The sequence below is a fragment of the Ostrinia nubilalis genome, chromosome 27, assembly GCF_963855985.1.
Source record: "Ostrinia nubilalis chromosome 27, ilOstNubi1.1, whole genome shotgun sequence".
NCBI classification, from domain to species: Eukaryota; Metazoa; Arthropoda; class Insecta; order Lepidoptera; family Crambidae; genus Ostrinia; species Ostrinia nubilalis.
The window spans coordinates 1,456,686-1,473,970 of record NC_087114.1 but is presented as its reverse complement, the minus strand read 5'-3'; the positions used below and the strand labels follow the sequence as shown (position 1 = coordinate 1,473,970).

At 39.2% G+C, this 17,285-nt stretch overlaps 2 protein-coding genes across 2 annotated transcripts in view; both read left to right on the top strand.

The window, feature by feature from the left end:
• Positions 1–921: 921 nt before the first annotated feature.
• LOC135084777 (uncharacterized) lies at positions 922–5,653 on the top strand. The gene is made up of 11 exons (XM_063979516.1): positions 922–985; positions 1,236–1,313; positions 1,472–1,565; positions 2,135–2,239; positions 2,334–2,477; positions 3,112–3,150; positions 3,231–3,283; positions 3,588–3,809; positions 4,336–4,397; positions 4,496–4,524; positions 5,648–5,653. The coding sequence occupies exons 1-11, from the start codon at positions 966–968 to the stop codon at positions 5,651–5,653; spliced, it is 852 nt and encodes a 283-aa protein (XP_063835586.1). The 5' UTR covers positions 922–965.
• Positions 4,501–17,285, top strand: part of LOC135084960 (uncharacterized) — a 27,104-nt gene continuing 14,319 nt past the window's right edge. The window contains exons 1-2 of the mRNA XM_063979716.1: positions 4,501–4,524; positions 16,143–16,236. The gene's annotated coding sequence lies outside the window, so the exon portion shown is untranslated. The remainder of the gene's footprint in view (positions 4,525–16,142; positions 16,237–17,285) is intronic.

Here is a 17,285-nt window from a genome sequence, read left to right as displayed (position 1 = left end):
TTGTGGATAAAAAAAAAACTCGTAATTGCAAATTGACCTATCATGTAGGTATCCATCTTCAAAATACTTGAAGAATGTATAATTCTTTCTCTGTCAAGCAAAAACTACTGAAATGATTTTGTTGTACCCTTATTTTGATCAACCGGCAGACAGTGGTGACTGAGTTTGTTGCGGCGCTTCTTCTCAGCACTTGCCAAATATTATGTTGGTCTCAAAGCGCTCAAAAGTAAAAAGATTGTATGATACATTATACTGTAGAGCCTCCATAAGAGCAAAATATTTGACGATTTGTAAGTACTATTTAATTAGTCTATACAAACAAAGATTTGACTTTGACTAATATCTTATCTAATATCTCGCACGACAAAGTTTCAATTAATTGGCACTATATAGGAATCGAACCCCCAATCTCTGATCAAGAGTGTTCGATTCTTGAACCACTAGGTCACACCGTTCAAAATGCATTCGTATGATAAGAGGTATCAATTTTCGTATCCTTATCCGAAACGGCGGCACCTCACTATGAGTGGGCAATAAAATAATATTTAATACGATGTGTATGAGAAAATAATTGCTATTCCTTCCCTTCGGGAGGTCCAGGGTTTGATGCCTGTGAGTTACATAAGGTTTAGGTAAAATATGGTAATCGTATATCGAAGTTTTCTGATCGGGCAAGGGCGTAAGTATAACTTGAGAAAATCGATTTGATTGGGCTCTAATACCCGTATTCACAAACGATGGTTGCTTTAAGTGAAGCAGCAAATCGAACACACAGCGTTGAATAGAGCTCTGTGATTGGTTCGTGTGTCATCATGTGCGTCCACGCGCACTGTGAGACCTCATAATGTTTGTGAATACGGGCGTAAGTCTGTAAATAAAAATCTGGCTCTCAATAAAAACTCTTTGACCAGTAGCTTTTAAAAAAGAGTAACGATCAAAACTTGTCAAATGTCAACTAGAAAAATATGGAAATTGATAACAAAAGGTACGATTTTTTAAACTTATTTCAAAACAATTAAACATTACAAATAAGCTTTATGATTTTCTGTGAAAAACTTGAATGAAGCTGTGGGCGAAAGCTGATCTTAATAAATTATACATAAAGGTAGCAGGAAGGCGCTGGATGCAGGCCGCTACCAACCGGGCGATGTGGGAATCATTGGGGGAGGCCTGTGTTCAGCAGTGGACGTCCTGTGGCTGAAATGATGATGAAATTAAATAGTTTTTTCTTCCAGACATGGCAAGAAATCGGACAAAGAAACCCAGTCCCCAGTTTTGAAAGTCTTCAAGGAAATGATTCAGAGAGAGAACAAGTAAGTAAAAATATTAATATTCACTTTAAGGCTTTAAGGCCTCCCCAACCCGACTGGCCAGCGTGGGGTGTGTAGGCCAAATACTCTTGCCTCTGGTAAATTAGAGGGTCGTGCTCCTGCAGTGGAGACTGAATGAACTGATGATTTTTTATCTACAGCGATCCCGAAAAAGCAAATTTGCTGAAAGAGAAACAAGAGAACAGAAAGAGAAGGCAGTATTCTGGATCAAGATCCAAAACAAACAGAGTCAACGTAAGTTATTTATACCTATGGTTTTGTATTTAATTACTCATTTACTAAGACTTGAAGACTGCTCTTCATCAACATAAAACTTTTAGGGTTTCGTACATAATAATTATGGAAAATTAGACCTTTTAATATACCTCCTCTATTTGTCAGCTAACTGCCTTCCATGAAATCAAATTGATTTGTTTTTGTAAGTTGGCTGACAAAGATATGGGCCAGTGCTGAGAAGAATCAACGCAAAAAACTCGGTGACTATATAATGTCAGCCTCTTTTTCAAAACACTATAAGATTTTGTACTGGTATGAGCTAGGAACATGGTTTCTCAGGTTGGTTTTCAGTCAGAAAAATTCTCGAGTTGTAACCACGAGCCGGAAAACGTAGGGTGGGCAGGCCTCCCTCTAGGTGGACTGACCATCTGGTGAAGTTTACGCACCTGGATTCGGGAGCCGCAGGACAGGACAGGTCGCTGTGGAAATCATTAGGATAGGCCTCTGTCCAGCAGTGGATGACATTTGTCTGTAAAGACCTTATGAAGCTTACGTAATTATGTGAACAGTATGCACATTCTTGGCAGAGATCCTGTGACTCCAGCAGTTCGGAGAAGAACAAGCGCAGCGTGCAGTACAAGGTGGCTCACGAGCAGAGGCTGAAGGACTTCAACGAGAGAAGCCAGAGCATTGTGAGTATTAAGCTAATAAAAAATAACCTAATTAAAAATCATTAACTTATTTCCTATACGTAGGCTGTCAAAGAGCACTTTTCCCATTTCCCAGCCCTACCGCTGCTTCTGGACAAAAATATGGGCCAGTGTTGAGAAAAAGCAGCGCATGATACTCAGTCACTATTGTTTAACGGAGAGTAGAGGCCTCAACCGCCTCTGTGGTCTAGTGGTTAGACCACCTGCTTCAGACGCAGAGGTACCGGGTTCGATTCCCAGTGGGGGCAGAATTTTCTGTTCGGTTTGGTTGGTGGTAGGGCTTGTTTCAAGTCCGCCTGGCTAGCTACCACCATCTTACCTAATATGTCGCCATAACAACAATGTTAACAGCATTGTTGTGTTCCGGCAGTTAGAGGTAAGATAGCCAGTTTCTCTGTGGTTGAGGATTCCGGGTGAAGCTCGCTTCCACCTTCGGCCTGATCATCACTTACCATCAGGTGAGATACAGGCCAAGAGCTTCCGCGTTGTGAATAAAAAAAAAAGAAAAAAAGGCTACTGAGGGAAAAATATGTTACCATCACTCCCTAACCCATCTCACCAGCATGGGGAAAGTAGGTAGACCAAGTCTTACATTTGCCTTTCGTACATCGGAGGTGTTCCTGCAGGCCTGATGATGATAAAGTGGAAGAAATGACGATAAAAACTTTGTGAAAGAATAAACTTAATCAAAACAGGCAAACCCGCAAACAAAAGCGAATTCCTATTTTCTTATGTAAAAAGCTAGATTAGCGCAAATAATGCACAGCGATAAATTTCAAAGAAAGAACATACTTTTAATAGTTTCAATACTTGACTCTACATTTTAGTAAGTAATTTCTAATTATTTGTTACAGCCATTTCAAGGAGACAAGAAGGATAGCTGGTGGTTTTGGGTAAGTAAGACATACTTTAGTAATAAAAAATATAATTCTGATTACTATTTTTACTACAATTTATTATGTTTTTATCGTAGGGTGACAATCAGAATAAGCGGTCAGAAGATACTTGCTCATGCGTCTCATGTGCGTAAGTATTTCAAACATTACTATAAGGTCTCACAGTGCGCATTTCACGGTGACACGCGAATCAATCACAGAGCTCTATTAAACGCTGTGCGTTCGATTTGCTGCTAAGCAAGCATCGTTTGTGCTTACGGACGTTAATTTATTTATTTTATTTAATTACACAGGTTTTATACCTTATTACCTAATTAAATAGTTAAGTAACAATAAACATTAACAACATCTTAAAAAACTAAAGAGAGCACTGCTCACAAAAGGATTGGCAAGTTGACAATATTATTAATATGTGTGTAACCTCTTTCTTCCAGCTTAAAGAAGATCGTCAGCTCAGAATACACCTGCATAGCCTGTCTCGGGATTCTCTTCCTCATTTCTGTGCTGGTGGCCTTCATGGTGCTGTTCAGGACAGTTCCCATGGTGGCCAAGACAGGCCACCCTAACCTGATGCCGGGGAAGAAACCAAGGGAGGGTAGCGATGTCTTGAAGAGGAAGATTGACTTGATACAGAGGGGGTGTAAAGATGATGAGAGGTATAATGTTTCCATTCATCATCATCATCATTTCAGCCACAGGATGTCCACTGCTGAACATAGGCCTCCACTAATGATTTCCATGTCGCGCGATTGGTAGTGGCCTGCATCCAGCGCCTTCTGAAAATTTCGTTCGGTTCAGCCCAAAGATGTCTACTGCTGGACAAAGGCCTCCTCTAAGGATTTCCACAGCGCCTGGTCTTACGCTGTCTGCATCCTGGCACTTCCCGCGACATTCACAAGCTCTTCGAAGCCTGCCACACTACGTCTTCCGGACTGTGGTCGCCACTCGAGAACTTTTTTCTCTCTGCGAGCTATGTGCCCCGTCTACTGCCACTTGATTTTAGCAATTCTGCGGGCCATATCGTTCACTTGGTTCTACTGCGGATCTCCTCATTTCCGATTCGATCACGTAGGGAAACTCCGAGCATAGCCCGCTCCTTCGCCCGTTGAGTGAACTACTTAATGAGGCCCATCATAGTAAGCGACCACGTCTCTTTTGATAGTAATAATATTATTGTTACAGGCGCCTATGGGACGACACATTGACGAGGCATTTGAGCAGCTTGACGGGAATGAATGGAAATGGTATGATTAATAACCTAAACATAAAAGAAAATCGAATCATTATATCAAAAGAAAATTTTGTAAAATATTTTATAATAATTATTCGTTTTGTTTTGCAGATTTCGACGATGGCAACTATCGAGAAACGGTAAGTTTCGTAATTAAAACAAATTAAGTCAGTTTAAATTGAATTATTTAGACTCTTTTCAAATTAAACGTTTTGTATCGGACGCCCGGAGAGTCCGTCTTGGTTTGCAAGACCGCAAACTAAAACTTCTTTCCCACAGAGATATCCAGTTTTTTTCAGGATCCAGTTTAGTATAATACGTGTTTCAATATTAACATTCACACAAACATCCCGTTTGCAGTGTCCCACAAAAAACCGATCCGTTCTAACTTACAATCGAATTTCAAACAGAGTGTTCAAACGACAGTCTATTTTTTGAATTCCTGTATTACTGTATCCCGCAAAACTGGATCGCCGTGGGAAAGGGCCCTTATTTGAAAGATCCGTTACCTACTTCTTTCGTCATCGGCACCTAAGGAACCCCACAAATCTCCTTTACGGGCGTCGCGATAAACAATTGTGGAACCCCTTAATGCGGGCAGACAAACGGGTCCCTTAGGAGGGGGCCAAAGAGTTGACTATGTTTTGGGAGCCATTTTTATCAATCAGACCCTTTTTGGGAACTGGGTGAGATAGATAGATAGATAGATATTCTTTAGTCTATTGTATACCACATAAAATTGACATAATAAAGAATTTAGGCGGTCTAATTGCTGAGAAGCGATCCCTTCCAGACAACTCTTGGGGTTGTTGTCCTCAATACTAGCTTGGAGAGACGTTTCAAAAGTAAGGGCTATATTTCACCGGGACACCATGGCGGCGCAACCAGTCGCCGGCTACCAACAAAATGTATACAGCTCTATAGAGAGTTACTCACCTGGTGTCCGTTTGGTTGCGCAAAGCTGCATACATTTTGTTGGTAGCGGGCGACTGGTTGCGCCGCCATGGTGTCCCGGTGAAATATAGCCCAAATTGGTCAGTAACATTTTCGTCGTTTTAGACAAATGACGTCCACTGCTGGACAAAGGGCTCCCCCAAGGATTTCCACCACAGCCGGTCCTGCGCCGCCCGCATCCAGGCACCTCCCGCGACCTTCACCAGATCGTCGGTCCACCTAGTGGGGATTTAAAAGCAAAATAAAGAAATAACGAAACATCGAAAACGTTCACACAAACTACTTCCATTAATATCCAAGTTCCAACAGCTATGAACCTTTGTTTGTCATCTGTCATCCACTTTTGCAATGGAGGGAAGTCGAACCTTAATTTCGAATTCCTCCTATGTTCTTCTGATTAATTTCGTTGCGGGTCCAATGACAGTTTAACTTTCTCCCGGGACAAACTTGACCTTCATTGGTTGGGTTTTTGTGGCGGTCAAGCTGTAGATGCTGGCTACACAGGAGTTGCAGTGGTGGGAACGAGAGGTGGGAATAGTCCCGCTCCAACAGCTATGAATAATAAAAATAAAAAAACACCCACAAAATAGTCTGGCCCGTTATTACGTAGATCACAACGCGTCTAGATGTCTGAGATGAATGGCTGACAAATTATTTTCACTTTCATCTGAAAGCTAGTATTCATGGGCTCCCATAACGCGGTCTTTTGTGCCCTATATCTATATATTTTGTAATCTCTCATCTCAGTAAATGTGTAGTGTACGCGGGTTCAGAAAGACCATTCTTCTGTAAAGAAGGATAAGAAATTATTTTTATTTTATTTAATCTGGTGAATCGTATCCAGAATTTTAAACTATCTCCCAGGACTACTAAAATTTCACTGGTTGGGTTGGGAAAAGTATGTGGGATTATTCCCTATTTATCTCTTGATTAATACTTACTGCTGTGCACACTGTTAATTTTTTTTTAAACTTTTGTTCCTAAATATTTATGTCCAAAAGCAATCAATTCTTAACTAAAGACTCTACACATTTTCTTCTGATTTTTTTCGTTGCAGATCCAATGACAGTTTAACGAAGCTTATCTTTTATAAAAAAGTGAAAAACTATTTTGAATTGTAAACTTACATCTATAGACATTACAAAGCAGGACCTCTTCAGGTTGACAACGATTTAAAACAGACAGTTCAACTTCTTAAGTCAACAAAACTAAATGATGGTTGTATTTTATGAAATTATTAAGTTACCAAAAGATTAAAGGATATGTTATACCCATTGACTGACAACAAAATGGCGTTACTGTACACCATTCTATTGTGTCAAATGCAAGAGTTTTTAATCTGCGACTGGCCCGCGGGAGAGCATTGTTCTGGACAGACAGACGGTCCTTTGTCAGCGCTGTACACAGCACTGTACACTGTACAGTCTTTAAAGGGTTGCGTTCGGAAATTTAACTTGGGAATTTTAAATGGACTCTTACTAGTGTTCTGGTGTCAGATTGAGGAAAACTTGAAAAAATACAAAAAAAAACTGACTTTAAAAAAGTTATGGAATCACATTTTTTTATAAATGTAAATATTAAAAAACAATCTTAGTCCTGCTAATCCCAACTAATATTATAAATGCGAAAGTAACTCTGTCTGTCTGTCTGTCTGTTACGCTTTCCCGCTTAAACCTCGCAACCGATTTTGATGAAATTTGGCATAGAGATAGTTTGAGTCCCGGGAAAGAACATAGGATAGTTTTTATCCCGGTTTTTGAAACAGGGACGCGCGCGATAAAGTTTTTCTGTGACAGACAAAATTCCACGCGGGCGAAGCCGCGGGCGGAAAGCTAGTAAACTCATAAAACTCATTTTATTTTTGAAAGTAGGCTTCTAAAAAGCACTTTTACACGTCCCAGTATTAACCCTACCACTGCTTCGGGACAATAAATGGGCCAGTGCTGAGAAGAAGCAGCGCAAGAAACTCACGCCCGTATTCGCAAACGATGCTTATGTGAACCAGCAAATCGAACGCACAGCGTTGAATAGAGCTATGTGATTGGTTCGTGTGTCGTCCACGCGCACTGTGTGACCTCATAGTATTGTTTGTGAATACGGGCGTAAGTCACTATTTTTGAGCACAAGACCTTATAATTTTTTCCTATTCCATAAAACATTGAAAAACAGTCCACCAATAAATTTCACCCCCCCAAATCGACACTACTTTAAAACATTCCAAAAGAAGCCATATTTCTTCTATCTAAACCTGTCGCGTGTCTCCTCAAGTGGGAATAGTCTTTGCGACTACCCACAAATCACTTAGTACGCCCCTAAGGGAGCATAAATACCCCCGGTTATGATTTGTTCGTAAGACAGGGACAGAGGTGTATAGGGTGATGTCGGTTTGGAGAATTTTTTTGTTAAAAAATGTGGTACACATTTTTGGGTTAAAAAAAATATAAAATGTCGTGAAATTATGAAAGGAGAATGGGAAAATACGGATGTTCAATAAAAAAAAATGTTGGCTGAAAAAAATAAGAATAGGTAGATACTAACACATTCTTTAATTTTTTACGAGGAATTACAATAAAATGTTACTAGGTAGGTAGACAATTTAAAAATATTTAGGTTTCTGTTTGAAATAAAATATTTTTTTTTTCAATAATTTCTCGTTTAAACTGCTGGACCTATTTTGATGAATTTTCGTATTAGAAAAGTTTTTGTCCAGGGAAAGGACATAGGATAGTTTTCATCCCGGTTTTTGTAACGGATAAGTTTTTTTTTGTTCCAGACAAAATATCACGCGGGCAAAAGCCAGTAAAATCCATTAAATAAACTTTAGCTCTTTTTATATATCTATTTTCGAGTTATTACTATTTCGTGTATTTCAATGTTTTCTTTAAAGCAAACTTATTAGCATTTTGACCCCATTCCGCATCCCCCTCTACATTCTAAAGGTGCAACCACCAATTGACTCCTATTACCGAAACGTAGGTATTAATATTTATCACCCGAGGGTTCCGTACGATCCTAAGGCACCCGTCACCTGACTCCTTAACACAATGCAATAAGATTCAGATTCCAACAGTTTTAGTTAGTTCGAGTGCATATAATTTGAGTTGTACAAGATGGGATTATGTACTTTTTGGATGTCCATGAATTTGTGTTTCTATGGGGAAATTGATTTAGTGAGCTTTTTAGAAAACTTTATGGGAAGAAAACATGGAGGGCTTTTTGAAAAAGCTTTTTATTCTTGTTTTAATATTATTTATAGTAATACTAGCTTTCCGCCCGCAGCTTCGCCCGCGTGGAATTTTGTCTGTCACAGAAAAACTTTATCCCATCAAAAACAATACTTGTCAAAAAAACCAAGTCTCGCAACTCAGTTGTTCTACGGTAAAAAGTTGTGAGATCCATGTAATACCAAGTCCAGGCCAGGAAATCTTTAACGTTTTACATAAATTATTGACTTGGCCATCGCACTAAATAATTTAATTTACACGTGTTTTCATGCGATGGCCAAGTCAATATATTTATGTAAAACGTTAAAGATTTCCTGGCCTGGACTTGGTATTACATGGATCTCACAACTTTTTACCGTAGAACAACTGAGTAACCGTAGAAAAATTCAGCCTTCTAGTTTTATCCACAACGAAGTTACAGGCGGTCGAAAATGGCCTGAATTGCTTCGAGAAAAGGATGGTACGGCCGTGCTCGACTTGGTGGGGGCACTGCCGTGCCCCCAGATCGCGCGCGTCCCTGTTTCAAAAACCGGGATAAAAACTATCCTATGCCCTTTCCCGGGACTCAAACTATTTTTATGCCAAATTTCAACAAAATCGGTTTAGTGACAGGCGTAAAAGCAAGACAGACAGACAGACAGAGTTACTTTCGTATTTATAATATTAGTATAGAAGTATAGATTTAGGCAAAAATATCACAATGGTACCGGCTCTGCTGATCCGAGATTTTTAGAATGTCTGATACTCTAGGTCTAGTGCGTAACTCAGCCTGTGTCTGAGGTGTGGGAGTGACAAGGGAGGGTATTTTTAACGTCAAACGTCAACGGGACTTCAAAATATGTGCTTCAGACTTGTTGTTGACAGGTCATAATATGTCAATGTCATCCCTCATGCCGCTCCCATACCTCAGGCACTATAGTTCCAAAATACTGAACTGTCCTGTCCATGACATTGACAGTGGGGCGCCACCGTCAATACCGGATCACTGGTTCCGATTTTTGCCATGTTGGAAACCATTTAGTTGAACGATGGTAGCGCCCCCCTGTCATTGAGTTTGGTGGGACAGTTCAGTGTGGGTCATCTATAACTGAGATAAGTGCTAGAACTATCTATACTAATATTATAAATGCGAAAGTAACTTTGTCTGTCTGTCTTGCTTTCACGCCTGCCACTGAACCGATTTTGATGAAATTTGGCAGAGAGATAGTTTGAGTCCCGCGAAAGGACATAGGATAGTTTTTATCCTGGTTTTTGAAACAGAGACGCGCGCGATAAAGTTTTTCTGTGACAGACAAAATTCTACGCGGGCGAAGCCGCGGGCGGAAAGCTAGTAATTCCTACATACTTAATTAGGTAGGTACTTGCAATATCATTCGACGATCTGGTAAAGGTCGCGGGAAGAACCCGGATGCGGGCAGCGTAGGACCGTTTATTCTTAAAACTTGGGGGAGGCCTTACTTTGTCCAACAGTGGACGTCATTTGGCTGAAACGAACGAACGTGCTCACGGACCAGGCTTTAGACACTGGCCATAAAAAGCCTTACAAAAGAAACTAGCAACTGCATCAGCCGTCAATATAAGTACTTGTCTGTTTTTTTGGTCATTTCTGATGCTCATTTCAAGTTTCAGCAACAAAGACATGGAATAGAATGCGGCAGACCGCGAGCCGAGTCATTACCGACCAGGGAATGGAGGCAAGGGTGTGCAGGTTTAAAGTGAGGGGTTCCGTATAGTAAAAAAAATTGATTCTGTTGAAAAAAATGTGTAAAAAGGCTCCTGGTATTTTTCTTATTTTTTTGATGCAGAACAAGACAGGTATTTGCCCGTAATTGCACTTGATGTTAAGGCGATTATCACACTGCACCGCGCTCCGCCGCGGTACGCGGGACGACAGATTTAATCATTGAATGCAAGTACCTCAGTTTGTATAGAAAACACGCGTGGCACAACACACTGACACCGCGTCTGCGCGCGGGATTTTTTATATGAAATCACGCGGACCGCGGCGCAGTGTGATAATCGCCTATGTATCTGCCCTGTAGAGCTTATTCACTCTCGCCTTCAATTTAGTAGGTAATGAAAAAAATGAAATCGAGTAGACTGTAACTACAATGATCATTTAGTACGAAACTGTTGAAGCGAGTGTTCTAAAATTGCTCGTCATTTATGTTCGCTCGCGAACCGAATGCAGCTCGTTCGTTCGCAGCTACAGAAGCGTCTCTATTTCATATTAATTATGTCAATAACTTAAGACTGATTTGGCACTCTACTTTGTCCCATCTGTGGACCGACTACCGATCGGAGCCATATTAAATATAATATTTTAATGGGCTTCGATTTATCGTTTTCCCAAGGAACCCCAAAATGGTTCGCCGTCTCTTGATTCAGGTTCAACTTGCGTTTTGTCCGCTGCGCCGAATGGGACAATATGGCTTTGTAGTGTAGGGGACAGGGTGCCTTAGGTATTAAGAATTAATATTTTTGATATCTAAAAAAATACCATCATCATCATTTTAGCCACAGGAATCCCTGCATCCCATAACGATCCAGATTGGCCGCTTGGTAGAAGCCTGTATCTAGCGCCTACCTTTGAGGTCGTCTGTCCACCTTGTGGGCGGACGTCCTATGCCCATTGCCACTTCATTGACTGCTTTCTCCTCATGTCTGATTCTGTTCATTACTAGACAAGATTTTTAGCATAAAAGTTGTGTCATACCATAGTGGACGTGCACTAGTTACCTATCATAGGTAATTTAAGACTCATGCAAACGATTTTTTTCCGCATAGCCAAGAGATTAAGTAAGTGATAGATAATGTCTTATGGCATTAAGTTCACCTTGTGTACACATGTAGCATTAAAAGCTAAATAAATAATTCATCATAAAGAGAAATCAATGAGGAGAACAAAGGAGTTCGAAATTAAGGATCTATTTTGTAGTATAATAAAATATTTATTAAGTACCCTGTCTCCTGCTCTATAAATATGATGAAGCCTGCAGACTTTCCGTAGACATACCCTCATTTTACAGCTCCACTCAGTGTATAATGTGCCCACATTATACATTCGCAAATAAACTAGCATTTTTACGGGCCCTGCAAATATCTGAGACGTTTAACAGGTGATATTTTCAGTGGTAAATAGTTTTAGAATGGTTTGTAAAGTGATATGGAAGTTAATGAGCAGAATTTTAACCGGTTGATAAGTTAATGAGCAGTATTTTAACCGGTAGATAGTGACTGAGTTTGTTGCGGCGCTTCTTCTCAGCACTTGCCGAATGTTTGTCTCGAAGCGCAAAAAGAATGTAAAAGCCTTTTAAAAGTCCCGACTGGTTAATTTCGTAGATACATTTTGAAGATTTATAAGTATCTATCTATTGTATAAAAGTCTAAACAAATAAAGATTTCGATAAGATCTGGGGGCACGGCAGTGCCCCCACCAAGTCGAGCAAAAAAGCGGCACGGCCGTACCATCCTTTTCTCGAAGCCATTCAGGCCATTTTCGACCGCCTGTAACTTCGTTGTGGATAAAACTAGAAGGCTGAATTTTCATTAGCTATGCAGGCATTGTAAAGACACGGTATATTTAAAATTTCATTCAATTTGAACCAGTAGTTTAAGAATTATAACGGGTCAAAGTTACTTAATTTTGTCACTCACTGACTCACTGACTGACTCACCGATCATCAAAATTCTAAGGCACTTCTAGCAGACCTAGAAGCTTCAAATTTGGAATATAAGTAGTGTTTGGTGTATGAATCAAGGAAAAACTAAAATATTTGGGGGCACGGTAGTGCAACCGCCAAGTCGAGTGAAATTTTTCAATTTCGGTCCAGTTTTCTAGATACATAACTGCTGTCTACAAAATACAAAAAGAAATGAGATTTGGGGGCACGGTAGTGCAACCGCCAAGTCGAGTAAAATTTTTCAATTTCGGTCCAGTTTTCTAGATACATAACTGCTGTCTACAAAATACAAAAAGAAATGAGATCCCATCAAAAACAATACTTGTCAAAAAAACCAAGTCTCGCAACTCAGTTGTTCTACGGTAAAAAGTTGTGAGATCCATGTAATACCAAGTCCAGGCCAGGAAATCTTTAACGTTTTACATAAATATATTGACTTGGCCATCGCATGAAAACACGTGTAAATTAAATTATTTAGTGCGATGGCCAAGTCAATAATTTATGTAAAACGTTAAAGATTTCCTGGCCTGGACTTGGTATTACATGGATCTCACAACTTTTTACCGTAGAACAACTGAGTTGCGAGACTTGGTTTTTTTGACAAGTATTGTTTTTGATGGGATACTCTTTACTGTACATCACATAAAAGTAAAAAGTAAAAACTTAAAACGACACTTTTTACACAGTTAGGTATTTTACTAATAGCGATTTTGTTCAGACAACCGAGGAAGAGGTAAGGCAAAATTCTATAGGCGGTAACTGTAGTTATTATAGTTATTCGTGTCACCATCATCATCGTCATCAGGTCATTTAGTCTCCACTGTAGGAGCACGACCCTCTAATTTCATCATCATCATCATTTTAGCCATAGGACGTCCACTGCTGAACATAGGCCTCCCCTAATGCTTTCCACGTTGATCGATTGGTAGCGGCCTGCGTCCAGCGCTTCCCTGCTACCGTTACGATGTCGTCAGTCCACCTTGTAGGTGGACGTCCGACGCTGCCTCCCTCTAATTTACTAGAGGCAAATGGAGGACTTTGCCTACACTCCCCACGCTGGCCAGACAGTGGCAATTTTCTTATTATTCGTATGTGTCACTTATATTGCCATTACAATAAATACCCACTCAAAATCCAATTTCTTACCTGCATTATTCTTCGCTTATCACCCCCCTTCCCCCCTTTTTTCCCCCATAAGCATCATTCAAAGCGATTCATGGCTTCACAATTAAGTTAACGCGATAGAACGTAAATACAGCTTAATTAGTGAACTACAGGTGTAAGGGGTGAATGGGGGTGAAAAGGGGGGTAACTTATGGGGTTTAACGATATTGGAAATTGTATGCTTTGATTTTGATAGAAATGGTAGAGGTAGAAATGTAAGTGTGAAAAAAATTTTTTGATAATAAAAAGTATTAACCCCCGGCGCAATCCAATTTGTATGAAGAATCGGTCGATACCAAATCGGTGTAATGTGCGCACTTTCATACGTCATCTCCATACTGATTAACAGAACGACTCAACTATCGGCCGACTATAAGTCTAGTCTTTTGTTGAAGAAAAAACCACACCTATAAAAACTACAACTCATAAAAAAAAACTCATCTCATTTATTTTTGCAAATGGGCTTTTAAAAAGCACTTTTACACGTCCCAGTATTAACCCTACCACTGCTTCGGGACAATAAATGGGCCAGGGCTGAGAAGAAGCAGCGCAAGAAACTCAGTCATTAGTAAAATTTTTCATGAAATAATTGATTACTACAGTCAGTAAAAAGTCAAGTTTTAAATTGTTTTACTTCTTTTGCCTCAATAATTAGATTTTCCCGTGAATTTAACATAAATACCAAATGTCTCCCTCACAAAGCATGTGTTCGTACATTTGATTGTTGTTTCACTCTCACACAGGGGTGGGAGAGAGACGGCGAATGATTTAACTTGACATGTACGTACGTCACATGTTAGTAACGAGCGCTTAATTTGGCGTTTTGTTAAGGGGAAGTCAATAATTAAATAAGTGTTTATCTAAGATTTTAAACTATACCTAACTTTTACAGTGGCTTTTTCTGTATATTCAATAGAATGTAATTCTACTTACTTTATACCATAAAATCTGATTTTTATGTTTAATATTTGGGCAATGATTAGAAGTTGTTTCCACATCAGCCAGAGAGTTTTGACAATTCCAACTCCTTGCCAGACAGTTTTTTTAGGATAGCTGCCAAAGCCACCATGACCCAAACTTCATGATTCACCAACATTCTATCCTATATTGGGAGCATACGCTGACAAACTTTCAGCTTTTATAAAATGGACGTAGGTCTGGCGTTCACCAGCTCTTAGTCTATACGCATTGTCGATGAATGATACTGAATAAACATTTATTTCTTCTTTCTTTTTTTGTAATTACATTGCAATAATTGCAAATGGCTCAAACATTCCTATCTTTTGGAACTGAGTAACCTTCCCCTTAACCCCCGTTGTTCATTTGTCAAGTTTTAACTCGTCAAGTTTCGGGTCAACTTGAAGTTTACCGTCGGAAAGTCAATGTTGTATTGATTGTTGATTATTATACAGAGCGGGGAAATTAGTTTTTGGTACACTCGTTGTTTTAGAATGTATGGTTTGCACCTTGCATTCTTGACAGTTGTTTAACAGGAGAAGGCAATTAATTTATCAGATATCCTACTTTAATATTATAAATGCGGAAGTTTGGATGTCTGGATGTCTGGATGTTTGTTACTCTTTCACGCTAAAACTACTGAACGGATTTTGATGAAACTTTACAGTATTATTGTTTATAACCCAGAATAACATATAGGCTATAATTTATGTCGCTCTGTGACAAATGAAGGTGAAGCCGCGGGCAAAAGCTGGTTAATAAGATAAAGGTTACTTAGCTTAAAATATATATATAATAAAAAGTTTATTTTTTGGCCACTTGTGACACGAAACTATTTCACACTGACTGTACTTATAATAATTGTACTAGTTTTTGCCCGCGACTGTGATAATGTGAAACAATAGTGACTGACTTTTTTTGTTGTTTCTTCTCAGCACTGCCCCATATTATTATCTTAAAGCAGTGGGGGTTTAACAGTGATGTGTAAAAGCGCTTTTTAAAAGCCCAAAATTAAAAAAAATTAAGACTTTTGGCGAGAAAACAGCCTTCAGACAAAACCAGCTCCATTATAACCACTGGCAACATTTTCCCACAATTAAACGCTTGGAACAAGTCTATTAGTGCCGGAGTGGCCCATTTTGTCGCCATTTTGAAAATTAACCCTACCAATAAACATGTCCAGGGTATTTTATTTAAAAGCTCTCAGGTGGGCCTAAGCGGCCGCGGCCATTTGCGATATTTTTGTTACAGTGTTGAATTATGTGGTTTTTCGTTTTAAAGAGCTGTGGTAATTAGCCTGGGGGAATAAGGGTTGTTTTAAGATGAAAATTGTTATAAAAGGGGTATTATTTAGTAAAAATTGAGACACCTGTGGCATGCGCAGGTTAAAGAAAGACATCAGATAAAAAAGGTGAGGTCTAAAGACACACTAGCAAAGAACTGGCTGAAAATTTGTTATTTGTTTCTTTATTTTCTTTTTATTCATTTTTATTTCATCTGTCACACAAAAACAGCAGCGTGTCGTGATACACTTTTTCTTTTGCTTACTTTTTACAACAATTCCTATTATATTCCAATACATTTACTCATTTACAGTATTTATTTTATTTTATTTATTAGGACAACCAACAAGACAATCACACATAGGTACATGGAATTACTATTAAAAGTGCTTAGAACTAAGTATTGTCTTAATTAGAGGCTGCCACGGCAGGTATGCAGTATTTCAAATATGTGTTCCTGTGTGTGTATATTTTCATTACATTTTTGTTCCAGAACTCTCTAGAGGAGTCTGGGTTGGACAGCGGGCTGTCCAGCGTTCTGGACGCTGACAAACTGAACGATGGACTGAGCAGCGAACGATTGAGAAGTTAGTTGTAACTGTGTTTATTTTACTTCCCTACAATAAAAAAGTAATTTTAAGTTTTCTTCTGTGTCTGTCTGCAATTATAATTTTTTAGATGATGCAAATTGCATTTCACATAACCTATATAATTTGAAGTATAAGAGTAGGCGCAGACCGTTGATTTAAAATCGGACCGATTGCTTCATTCGATGGATGGTTCTTGAAGAGATCAGTCGCGTGAAATGTTGCCCAGAAATATTATTATTTCTTTATACTTAGAAAGAAAGAAGAAAGAAAATATTTTATTTGGCCCAACATATTAAATTATTACAGTATACAGTTTACAATACTTGCACATTTGTGGACCAAAATGGCATCCGCTCAGCATTGTGTCCTGCTCTGAGGTAGACCCAGAACAGGACGCTGTTATTCTGCGGAGGCCACTTTTTTAAAAGAGCGTCACATTGGACGCCATAAACATTGGCATTTTTATTTTAAAATTATATAAACTTATACAAAGCTTCAACGATTACATAAATTTGTAGGTGTGTGTGCTAGTTGTGTGTGTTAGGTGTGTGTGTTAGGTGTATGTGTTAGGTGTGTGTGTCAACAGAAAGTGCTAGATGTGTCAAAAAGTTATGTTTGTGTAGTAAAGGGAAGAGATGCAGAACAACTACTCAGGCAATAGACATTTGTTCGTCTAATAGAAATTTCTTTAAATTACGTTTGAAAGTAGCATTTGATTTGGAGTTTCGAATTGGCGGCGGTAAGTTATTCCAACATTTCGTGGCAGAATATCGAAAGCTGCCACGAAAAGCAGCTGTTCTGTGCTCTGGGCACATAAGGCGAGAGGCGATCCTTATTTTACGCAGAGCAACTCTCAGTTTAGAGAACAAGTATGAAGGCTCCTGTTTGTTGATGACTTCAAAAAGCAATGAAGCAAAGTGCAGTTTTTGTCTAGCGGCCATGTTCAAAAGTCTGTTACGGTTCAGAAACGGAGTAACATGTGAACGTGGAGGTATTGGAAAACAGAACCGCGCACAAGCATTCTGAATACGTTGAATCACTTTCCT

Coding starts and splice junctions, on each gene's coding strand:
- LOC135084777 (XM_063979516.1), top strand. CDS start 966: ATGGAAATTGATAACAAAAG. Junction 986..1,235: donor ATGGAAATTGATAACAAAAG/GTACGATTTTTT, acceptor TTTTTCTTCCAG/ACATGGCAAGAAATCGGACA. Junction 4,398..4,495: donor GACGGGAATGAATGGAAATG/GTATGATTAATA, acceptor TTTGTTTTGCAG/ATTTCGACGATGGCAACTAT.